The 11751-nt window shown below is 38.8% G+C and overlaps 1 protein-coding gene across 1 annotated transcript; it reads right to left on the reverse strand.

The window, feature by feature from the left end:
• Window positions 1-1411: 1411 nt before the first annotated feature.
• Window positions 1412-10303, reverse strand: ACBD7 (acyl-CoA binding domain containing 7). Its single transcript, XM_010575554.1, has 4 exons — window positions 10292-10303; window positions 1942-2059; window positions 1776-1838; window positions 1412-1688 (listed from the first exon to the last, which is right to left on the reverse strand). The coding sequence occupies exons 1-4, from the start codon at window positions 10301-10303 to the stop codon at window positions 1615-1617; spliced, it is 267 nt and encodes an 88-aa protein (XP_010573856.1). The 3' UTR covers window positions 1412-1614.
• Window positions 10304-11751: the final 1448 nt, after the last annotated feature.

The following is an 11751-nucleotide window of genomic DNA, read 5'->3' on the forward strand; positions in this document are numbered from 1 at the left end:
TCTGAGGCCGAGAAGCTCAACTTCATGCTTCAGGATCACTGCATTCAGCCTCCTGATCCAAGGCCCCCTAGCTTAACCAGAAGCAAAGAATCCCTGTGTTCTAGGCATCTAGAGAGCAGCTGGCTGCTTCTGTCCTAACTGCTGTCCCCGCTGGATGTTACACAACAGCTCAAGTGGCTGAGCAAAGTTAAGGCTTCTTACCCTGGCAAAGACACGGACACTCTTGAACGCGGGACCCATTTTGGGCATAGGAATGCCTGATGCTGCTAAGGCCCTGAAACATTACAACTTGAATATAAGCAGACAACGTAATCATTTATTGTAGGTGAGAATTTTTATTGCAGGTTGAGGGTCTTCTCTTCCTAACTATTGGGTCATTCTTTCTTTAAAATCTTAGACCTAATAGTATTAGGGTAAGGAGCTGAGAATCTTACAGATAACAGTAATTCCTTCTCCTGATGTTCTGCACAATATAATTCCTGAAGTTTGTTATGTTTTGGAGGTGAAAGGAAAAGCTATTTTGTATGTGGAAGCAAACCCCAAATATAGGTATCTTATGGAAAGTTTTATTACTACTTTTTCTGTTCACAGTTTTGAGAAAGCAGAAAGGAACATCCCTTTCTCTTCTGATATTACCTGCTTTAATGGGTCTGAAGACAAACCACTGATTTAAAAGGTACTTTGCTTAAATGGTTTTCCTCTTATAATTCCACATTTTCCTGTTTTATTGAATCAGTTTCTAGAGTCTTTTGTCTCCTTCTTAAATGAAACATATCAACAGACCACTCTCAATGTGTGAACCAAAACAGTTGATACGGGATTTAAAATAATTATTAAATAATAACGTTGAAATATTTATGTAAAATTACCACAATAGTTGACATTTCTCTGACTTTAAATATCTTTTTCAGCCTGGCATGATCTAACAAGTGGAGTTATTTCCTTTTACAGGCTTCCCGGAGATCACTTTTATCTGCTGGAACCCTCTAATGAAATTTTCTTGACAAAACATATAACAAGATGTATAGAAAATGCTGGTCTATGAGTATTTGTCTATTTGAATGGCAGAGGGTGTAAGGTAAGTCCACAGTACTTCATAAGAAGTCATTCTTTCTGTACAATTGCATGCAGTTATGCCTAAGTTGTTCTGTTCCTCCTCTGTAATTCTTTAAGAGGGGGATTTTTTCTGATTTTTTGAAAATAAACATTGGCTTTGGGTCTTAAAAATAAAAGTTTTCATCTTTTCTCATCTTGCGTGTGCACAAACCCTTCACTTCACTCCATAACCTCGTTTACAAAAAATGACAGCTATGTTATTTTACTTTTAGAACTTCTCTGCTTGTGTGCTCCCATAAAAATGCTAAACACAATTTAATACCCACAAAAATCCACAATACTTACAGAAACCTTGATTTATTAGGTTCAAATTTATTTAGAATAAGATACAATCTAAAAATAGATTTGTATGTAAATAGCCTTTACAGTCAGCTTATGTTTAAAAGATTTCACTGTCAGACTATACAATAAAGGAGTTAGTTAGTATTGCATTTTTCTCAACAGTTAGTTCATTAGCTACTGAAGAGTTAGTTATTAGTGGGAATTATTTTGAGTATTCTAGATCCCGTATTTTTCTACCATTGCTTTTGCTTTAGAGATATAGGCATTCATGGCATCCTCCTTTGATAGACCTGCAAAGGAAAGTAGGAGTCATTATCTTTCCTCATTTGTCATCCTATAAACATGATTACATGATGTAAATTTAATTGGTGTAACACCTTTTTTCAGGTTCCATGCCTCCCATTTGGCTTTGCCTTTCAAATCTAGCATTCCTGGACATTCTGCCAAAATAAATGCATATCTTTAATTATCATGCAGATTTACATAACATTTGCTTGATTTCATCAAGATATGGGAGTAAATGTGAAGTATATGTAGGAATACCAATATTAATATCTCCAACAGTAGCCTGTTTGTAGAATCCATATAGTTCCTTCAGTTCGTCATCAGTTGGTCTTGTTTTCAATTTTTTTACATCTTCTGCAGCACCATCAAAGTCATCCTGATGAAAGAAAAAGTGTTAGTTTTCCTCTGAAGGGGTGTGCTTTAAAGCATTAAGTATAGCACGCACGGTCGTATCATTAGATACTCTCAATTACTCATTTGGGTTTACTGGGAAGTCTAGGCATTTTCCCATGAAAGAAGCTTAAAAAAACTCTAAGTTATTAGAAGGGGAACTAGGCCTACTTAGGTGATAGGATCAGCACTGCTAAAATAATTAAACCGCTTTTTTTCCAACAGTTTTACATCTAAACCCTTGGAACCATTACAGACTGTGTAGTGTCAGGACATCTACAGATACATACATGCAAGCAGCCTATACAATGAATGTAGTGTATATGTGTTTCACAGTCACGCTGTGGGTATGAAGGCGTTCATTGAACTTTACACCACAGCAGTAATCTTTGAATCCTTTTGGCCTTGACTGCATAGTGTTGATTCGAGCAGCAGAGCTTGAATACCCTCTGAGAGGTACTGCCCACCTCCCCTTCATCTTTGCTTCTCTGCTGGCAGTGCAGTAGGTGACCAAGAGTTGGCAGAGACATACCTCACAGAGATGAGCAGTGCTACTGCCAGGACCACCTTCAACACCCAACTCAAACACAGTGGAGCACAAGTATAAATCCACTCCTTTCATCATCATGCATCCCACATTCACATCAACCCAAGGCTACAGCCGTTATTCTCTCTATAGACTAGGTCTCAGGCTAGACTTCAGCATAGAGTTTGGAGTCCTGTTTCATGCCCAGGACATTTTGGAGACAGCTAGATTTTGTACAGTGACCACAGACCCACCAGCTCACTGCACTACTACAATGCAAAACAGATACAGGCACTTTAATACGCTATATGCTGGTTTCAATAATTATTTTAGCTTTTGAGTTGGATCTGCATTTGCAGAAGCACAGTATATCCTGCAAGATGTGCTATTACACATATATTTAATATGTACAAAACCAGCCTACAACTTTGTGCTAAAATCAGCCAGGTATTCAGCAATGGTTTCAGCATGAGTGGTGTGGCTCTGTTTAAATAACTGAGACCCTGGCATTACCTCAGCAGTCTGTACTAACTTCTTTAGACCACTTTTCCTTTCTCTAGTTACAGGAAAGATTTTTATTTTTTTTTTAAATATGAAAACCTAATGCACATTTGTGTCCTTAATTGATGCCTTTCTCCTTGGCAAGCAACTGTGCTGGGTGGACTAGGTGATAGAAATAAGCAAGTACTCATGAGAGCTGCATTCACTACAGCATTCTGTATTTAAACAGAGATAAAGTACAAGAGAAAGGTTATTTCTGTATTTAAATTTAAGAAGGAGAAATGAAAAAGAGTTTATGCTCAAGTATCTTTCTTCAAAGAAAGGCCCCTTCATGGAATCACAAAACTACACATTCATTGATGTAAAGATACATCCTGCACAAACACCTGGCCACTCTCCCACCAAAAGTCACCTCTGCCTCCTGCAATGGAATTAACTTTTTTTTTTTTGGCCTGGAAATTTAGTTTGGCTAGTGAGTAAAGTTCCCAGATAGAGACTTCTGAGGAATTTCTAACTTTTTGCAAAATTTTCATCTGCTATTTGAAACCCACAAAGAGAAAGCACAAGTCTTCTAGAAGTGCTCACCACAGGAGGATGTACATCTGTAACACCAGAGTTGAAACAAGGAGCAGCAGGCAGACAGGTGTATTTAAAAGGGATGTTTTAAAAAAAATAATGATGCGTGATTAAAAGGGTGTTCTAGCAAAGGAAGGCTCCCTGCAAGACAGCAATTCAAAATAAATCTTGAATCTTCTTTAAACTGCAGTTACAATTTCACAGAACATTAGATGTTCTAGAAGGGTTCATGATGATAATCCACGTCTCTAGTTCTGTCAGTTTACAGCACCCTTAAAAATGCAATGGAAGGAAAGCTCTTCAAACACAAATCCTGCAGTAGTGCAGATGCTTATTAACAAATAATCTTCCAACTCAGCAAGAACCGCAGTGTTTGCATAACTGACAAGCAGAAGTTTCCAGGAGATTCCCACCAAGGCCTCCCAGAACCAAGTGCCCAGTAGTGGATGCAGGAGTACAGAATACAGCTAGGGTATTAAAACAGTCTTTATCAGTTTTAAGTTTGAGAAATGCTGCTCTTACGTGGAGATATTTTGAATATAATGACCCTTCATTCTTTACTCAGTACAATACTAAGAATTAGCCAGATTCCAAGTGCCCTTTGTCCGCTTAAAGCTTTGAAACTTGGTCATTCGATAAAGTAAACAATTTGGCAGAGATACCACATTAAATTCTAAATCAAGTGACTTCCAAACTACATTCTTAAATCTATAACTTTATAGACTGAAAACATGTAACTATGCTTATCCAGTTTGTTCCTGTTTTAATAAAAATAATTCTCAGTATTAATAAAATGCAACTATACCATAGAATCATAGAAAAACATGAAGTTTTAAGTCCAACTTTTTGTGTCTGATTTCTTTTAAGAACTACTAAACACTGTGGATTTTTTATTTTTTTTTAACCAACCAAATATTTGGGAGTGCTGCAAGACAAATACAGGATTTTTCTAGAACTAAAAACCAAAATGCCCAGAATGTTATCCATAATTTAGATAAACCAAAATCCTGTGCTCCAGACTACATATAAAAGCTGAATCAATAATGTTGAAATGACCTTACAGCATCTCTCAGCATTTTTTTTTGTTTCCATGTTCTCTATTTTTTACTTAAAAAAAAAAAATCAGCATTCTAGCAGGAATTAAACTGATCATGAAAACTATTTTAATTGGAGTAACTGGATTTAGTCAGCTTGGATCAGAATTAAAAATGGATTATACGGACAACAACAGCTCTTTTGCTTCTTTGTTCTGGATAAAGAAAATGTAAGTATTTTCTTCTACAAAGTTTAATGTCTGAAATATGAAACCTGATTATTTGTTTTCCTGAAAGGCTAGAGAACTGGAGTACAAGCTTTCTCAACTCAGTTGAAAGAGCAAATTGTTAAACATTTCATAAAACGTCTTCTGTCCCAGTTCATCAAAGAGTTTAAGTAACATTTGAGGAGCTTGTTTGGCTCTGTTTTAAACACAAACACAATCTATCGTCACTCTGAGTTGCAGCTAAACCGAGTTTGGGGGGAAAAAAAAAAAGTGGTCTACTTGATAATAAGTCCTTGAACTTTCAGGCAGAAGTTGCAGTAATACACAACTACTGCACAAATTACATACTTGCAATATGAACAGAACCTGTTCTTTGCATTGAAGTTAAATTCAGCTTTTCTGACAGCTGCAAGCTCTCGGAGTCAATATCAACTTTCTCCTCTCTGATTGCAGAACTTGAGCACTCTTGACTAGGTCTCTCAAATACTTTGATATAGACAGTAATAGTTGCCCAATGTTCCCCTTAGAAGCCCGACAAAGTACAAATTCCACAGGTGGAACCCTACAAATAGTCATACTGGTAGAAGTAAATAAATCGTAGAAAGTCTATGGAGGGCCCCATTTTAAAAGTAGCCATGTTAGCAGCTCAATAATTTAAATTAAATATTAATAAAACCAAACATTTCCCAAAAACCACTTCAAGCATCATTAAAGCATCTAGTTGTTAACAGCTAACTAAGCCTAAGGATTTCCTCTGTTCTTTCCATAACTGTACCTTACCTCTGATCATCTTTTGCTTATTAATGGGAGGGACCCCTACCACAGGAAAGAAACTCAAGAGGAGAACACGATACTTAATAGCAAACACTTTTCAGGATTGTATGAGGGTTAGGAGGTATACAATAGCATGCATAGAGTCCTCAACCTTCACAATATGTAGTGACCTTTTTGTACAGTTATGTTAGTATTGAGAGGCCTTTTCGAACCTCTATAGGGTGGCATTTTGTAGTCCGAAAGCAAGGATATATCTCCTCACTGCCATAAAACAAACATTTTGTAATTATCCTAAAGTAATAAGTTGTGTGGAGCAGGAGTTGTATCTTCTGACAACAAATATTTCTGACAAATTAGCTAAACAAAATAATTTCAGTTTGATTTAATGTTTTAAATTAGCAATAGTGACATTAAAGTTGATATAGATTCAGTACTTATTTAGAAGAACTTCAGATGCATATATTCATGAATGGATGGTTTTGGTGTCTTGCTGCTGGTGAAATATCTCAATGTATAGGTCAGGAGACACAGTTTTAGTATTTGCCACAAATTGCAAGTCAATTAATTTTTGTTCTTCTAAAACCCCTTTAAATTGCAGATGTTAAAAGGAAATAGTTAAATATAGAAACATTCTATGAACATAATTATACAAGAATGAAAATCTTTATATTTCAGGTCAAATCAGTAAATGATAAAACCTTTAGAAATCTTCTGTCAGCTGGCCAAGTTTCCATGATGCACACAGTAGTATGGTCTGATCCCTAAAGAATTCCTGCTGCAAAATCTTTGTAACCATGGCTGGACTGCCATGGTTGCAATAGCTGTGGGTACAGACAGGTATTTCAGATAATTTAATTTCTTCTTTAAATACTGAATCTGCTAAACAGCAATTAAGTAAAGAATGGTACAAAGAAACTCCCGCTATTTACTCTGTAAGCTTTGGCATTAGAATTTCAGTGGACTTTATGAAGTTTACAGCACAAGTTGTAACAGTATTTCCCTTAGGATCAGTTGTTAGGCTAATGTGAAAACTGTATATTCTCTACATCTACTTGTTATTGATGCCATAGAAGAAAAATCCGTACAAACAAGAACACCGTAATCTCAAATCTGATTAAAGGGATCGCTTATTTCTCCAGAAATTAAAGCTTTGATAGCTTCTAGCTTAGGTGCAAACAAAACCATTTTGAATCATGCATCATTCAATCCTTGGCTTATCCTAGATGTTCAAATGAGAAGTATCTTTGGCCATAACAGAAAAAAACCAGTGCTTTAGTTATTAATCACAGTCCATAGTTCATGTGTGCTTCTTGTAAGCAATATAATAAAGCCCTCCCTGTGAGGAATTCCTAATATTTGTAATATTAATATTTGCTTTCATGAAAGCCTCGCAATTATTTTTCTTCTGGTGCAGTATTTTCTCTTTTTCTCCTTCTGTAGGGGAACTGTACCTGAATTTCCTACAACCACCTGAAATGCTTCAGCAAGTTCAGATGTTAAACTAATTTTTAATTTTTCACCAAAAATTGCCAAGGGCCATAGAAAGTAAGTAAATATCACTACCCTTCCTTTCAGAAGCAAAACCAGTGAGGTGAACACACATGCTTGAGGCCAGCAAGTCACCAACAGCGCAGGGAGAGAATTCAGGGCTTTTCGGCATGAGCGCAGTGCCCTGTGCCTTAGTCACAGCCTTCGGTCTGGGAGCAGGGGGGCAGATGGACACGTCGCTATAAGGTGAACAGGAGTCTGAACTCACAGTACTTGTGAGACTGTTCGTACCACTTTTTACCTCACTATATACCTTGACAGATAGGTAGCTTATCCCTCTGTGAAAATAGGTCTGGTCCGCTTTGTGCTTACTTCAGGGCAGGAGCAAGGACACGGGCGCTTACTGCAGAGGAACTCACATGCTCTGAATTTACATTCCGGCTTACTCCAGTCACTCCAAACATGCCACGCTGCTGCTGTGCAGTGTTTCAGACACCACAGCATTAGGATACAAAGCAGTTTTGTACTCAGATACCAAAACTGTAGTCTAATTACACAAAACCACATGTCCACATATGCACTAGCAACAGTATTTTTAACAGATGTATAGCATTTATTATGGAGAAGTGCTCAATGAGGGGAAACAAAAATCAGAAATGCAACTAACTTATCCCTGAATTAAAGATAGCGTCCAAAAGAACCTGGAACTGTATATCTTTGACACTCCTAAAAGCAAAGCATTTACACTCAGACTGTTGGTAGAGATATATAAAAGGAATGTACATTTGCTTACGAAAATAAATGTGATGGCCCACCAGTCTTAAGGTTTCTTTTATAGGTAAAATTTTATTAAAATAAATATTTCATTCTTAATCCAAACACCAGTAATGTGACATTCTTCACTGTACCTATCACTGACTCCTACATCACAGACAACTCTTAATATTATCCATACATGTACAAACAAAAGCAGCATTCATGCTCTGTTAACAGTAACATTAAGAAGTGGTATCAATAATAAAACATAACTGAGTTGCCACAACTGATTGAAGTTTAAGTAAGTTTTATGTTCGTCTTTATACTGTGAGACTGTATCCTACTGCGTGGGACCCTCTGTCAGCATTGACGTACAAGTACCATTCAAATCACTGGAAGTATTCCACATGCCTTGAATTGTTTTCTGATCTAAACTTCACAGTAAGAATGAACAGAAGCATTGTTAGACTTGTACAAGACAAAAGATAACTCAAATAAATTAAGAAAGGAAACCGTTAAGTTAAAAAGCTCCCTATCTTCATATACTTTTATTCTATTTGGATCTATAGGGAAGTACCACAATATAGTTTTAAAAATATGCAAATGCATATCTTACACAGCAAGAAATACACAGAAGTGAAAATTAAATACTAAACATTTCTTTCTTCATCTCCCTCTAGCTAATCGTTGTGCACAGACTGTTGCTTAGGATTTGCTTGCTTACACAACATGCTTAGGAGCAGCCTATAAAAATATAATTTCCTTTTAATCATGTGCCGATAAAATTCCCTTTAACTCCTCAAATTAAAAGCATAAGTATGTATACAGACATAAACACATACACATGCATTAAAGATAAATGCACAAATCATCAGACTATTATCACATACTCCCTTTTTGCAAAGAAAAAAGCTTGAACGAATTCTTCATTTACAGCAGAGCATTTTACCAGTTTGCAAAACTTATAAATCTTTTACAGTCCCCCTGATGAAAACATTATTCATTTTGTCCTCATTCCCATACAGCTCGATTTAATGAATTTTTATGGATATGGATGGTAGCTGTCAACCAAAGTGACAGTGGATAGAAAACCTCTATAATGTCTAATGTGGAATGTGTAGGATATCATAATATTTCAACCACTGATTTTTATGTGAAAGTGTAACTGTATACAGCAATGGAATGGCGTATCATACAGCACTCAGCTCTTTCTAATAGTGATTTATGGCTCATTGCTTAATCATCAGGCTAATAAATGTATTTTCTAGAGTGAATTCAAGGCAGACTAAAACAAACTATAATTTCAGTGATCACTATTTAAACAAAGGCGGTGTTATGTTTGAGATTTGGCAATTCTGACCCACTGAAGAAATAGGATTCTTCCTCTTAGCTGTAAACCACCACAACGAAACCTCTGTGCCATTCGACATAATTGCAGCTCAGAAGAAAATTGCTGAGCTACTGGCAATACACTCCCTGCATCTAGGTCAGAGCATTATGTTGCTCACTCTTTGCAAAACACGCACACTAACGAAGCTGAGACAGACATTATAATGAGACCGGGATAAAAGGGCTTGCAGATCTTTAAGTGAAAGGGATAATAGAAAGCCTAATGAAGAAAAACAGCCTAATCCATCAGGGCATGGGCAAGACAAGGGAAGTATTCATAGTTTGCTACAAAGGCATGAGGCTAAAAGCCAGCAATGAAGATAATTTCCTGAAGAACTATTTAGATCTATAGTCAGAAAGAAGGTAGTAGGAAGCTCTCTCCAGCCAGAAGGTAGAAAGTAGAACCTTCCCTGTCAAAACACAAGCCCATCAAAATGTACCACTCCAAAGATGCACACGACCTAAAAAAATACGCACAACTCCCTTAAAAATTATTCCTGCATCCCAAATGCACACATACCACTGCTTCAGTGTTAGAAGTCTCCCTCCTCCTTTTATAGCTCCAGGTAGCTAGCTAGATCCTAAAAAAATAAGTATGTATCTACCTTTCACTGCATTATCCAGTCCTAGCAAACTCAGATGCACTTGTAAAGAAAAATAATTCATGCGTGCTCTAAACAGGTAAGGCTTCAAAAAATGACATGACCCATGAATAGTTCAAAATAAGCAGCATGTCTCTCACCCTCCACTTGCGAAAAGTAATGCATTATTTAACCTCCAAAGGCTTAGGTAAATTTCACATGCCACAAGGTAACCTTCATTTTGCAGTAATAATCCTTATGCTGAAGAAATACCGCTGTCTCTGACGCAGCATTGCACAGATGGACAGTGCACCCCTCCCTCTCCTCTCCTTGCATCTCTGTCTCACCAGATGCAGAACTGCTTACCTGGAGAGTCATGATGCTGTGAGGATGCCCAAGGAATGGCCTCGCTCCTTCTCCGTCAGGGACGCAGCGCTTCTGCCTCTCGGCTCCTGTGGTGCGAGCGTAGCAGTGGGGGCCGTGCTCCACGGAGGGTGTTGGGCTGGGTACGAGTGACCTCAGCTCGCCGGCCACAGCAAAGCCACGCCAGGGCAGGACACGGGGCCTCGCCTCTCGGGACCTGCAGGGACAGCTGAGTGGCTACGAATGCCAGGGAAGGGACGGCGGGGGCATTCAGCCCACACTAGATTCTTCAGAAAGCCTGAGTTCATTTCCATACCTCTGAGGATTAGGCCACCAGCCTGAGAGCAGAGATACAGCAAGATTTCCAAGCCATTTGTTTGAAAAAGGAATTTCTTGAGTGATTTGAACTGCAGCCAGCCCAGTTATTGCTCCTGTTCCCTCTGCCACAGCCCCTGCCCGTGCCCATGCCCAGCCCTGCCTGGGACCTCACATCCTCCAGGTGCAACTCTGAAAAACATGCGGGTCATCCCAGAGATAGCACACATGAGCAGTTAGTTACACGCACAAGATACATTGAGGATGCTGGTTTCTTCTTTGCTCTCCTAAATACAGGGAAAAAAAAAAATATTAAATGAACTGATAAACTAGCCTACAACTGTAACCATTAAAGAAAAAAAAAATCCATCCCTGCTTATCTAGATCAATTCATAAATTATTTATATTCACACCTCCACACGTTTATATTCATCATTCCTTGAGCACGGTTTCCTCACAATACTATGCTTCAGCATTTTTAAATCCACTGACTTCCATAAACCCACATAAAAAGAGGGTTTCCCCTCTTGGACTTAAGTCCAAGTTAAATCAAGCCAGGACTTAATGAGAAAGCAAATGAAGTAAATTTCAGAATACAAAAGGATATAAAAAAAAATTTAAAACAACTCCATCAAGTCTCGTCTCCAACACCACGAAGCGACGATGCCGTTACTTTTGCTGGGCAAGCGCTGCTCTTTCGGGTGCGAGAGGCTGCGCTCAACCATGTCGCGCGCTGAAGGGAATACAGAACTGACCGTGCCTGTAAGGATTTGTTAACGGCCCGCGGCAGACTGTGGGAAACCCTGACGGTAACCAGTTCTTACCTGCCGTCGTTACCCACAGAACACGAGGTACGCGCACTATGTGTCGCACAGCACAGGGCTGCGAGAGCCGCCCCTGTGGCTGTACGGTCCCCGTGAAGCCCCTGCTGACTTGGCCATGATTTCATTCGGTGACGTGCGACAGAGCTATCGCCTATAGAGCAGTTTACGGTAGCACTCAACGTGAGGACGCGCCAGCGCTAACCCCGCGGTGAGACCCGCCAAGTGCAGGCTTCTAGCATCAGCACTTCAGTGCCTCCTTCGGTCAGGCCGCAACGCGCCGTTTCTCCACACGGGACTGACCGCAGCAGCCCAGCAGCCGGCGGC

This window comes from Haliaeetus leucocephalus, unplaced genomic scaffold, assembly GCF_000737465.1.
Source record: "Haliaeetus leucocephalus isolate CR32 unplaced genomic scaffold, Haliaeetus_leucocephalus-4.0 Scaffold0, whole genome shotgun sequence".
In the NCBI taxonomy this organism is placed as follows: domain Eukaryota; kingdom Metazoa; phylum Chordata; class Aves; order Accipitriformes; family Accipitridae; genus Haliaeetus; species Haliaeetus leucocephalus.

Bases quoted from the DNA above. Each gene is read 5' to 3' on its own strand.
- ACBD7 (XM_010575554.1), bottom strand. The intron at 1,839-1,941 runs GTATTCCTACAT...TTATTTTGGCAG, and splicing joins TGTTGGAGATATTAATATTG to AATGTCCAGGAATGCTAGAT. The intron at 1,689-1,775 runs GTGTTACACCAA...TTTCCTTTGCAG, and splicing joins GGCATGGAACCTGAAAAAAG to GTCTATCAAAGGAGGATGCC.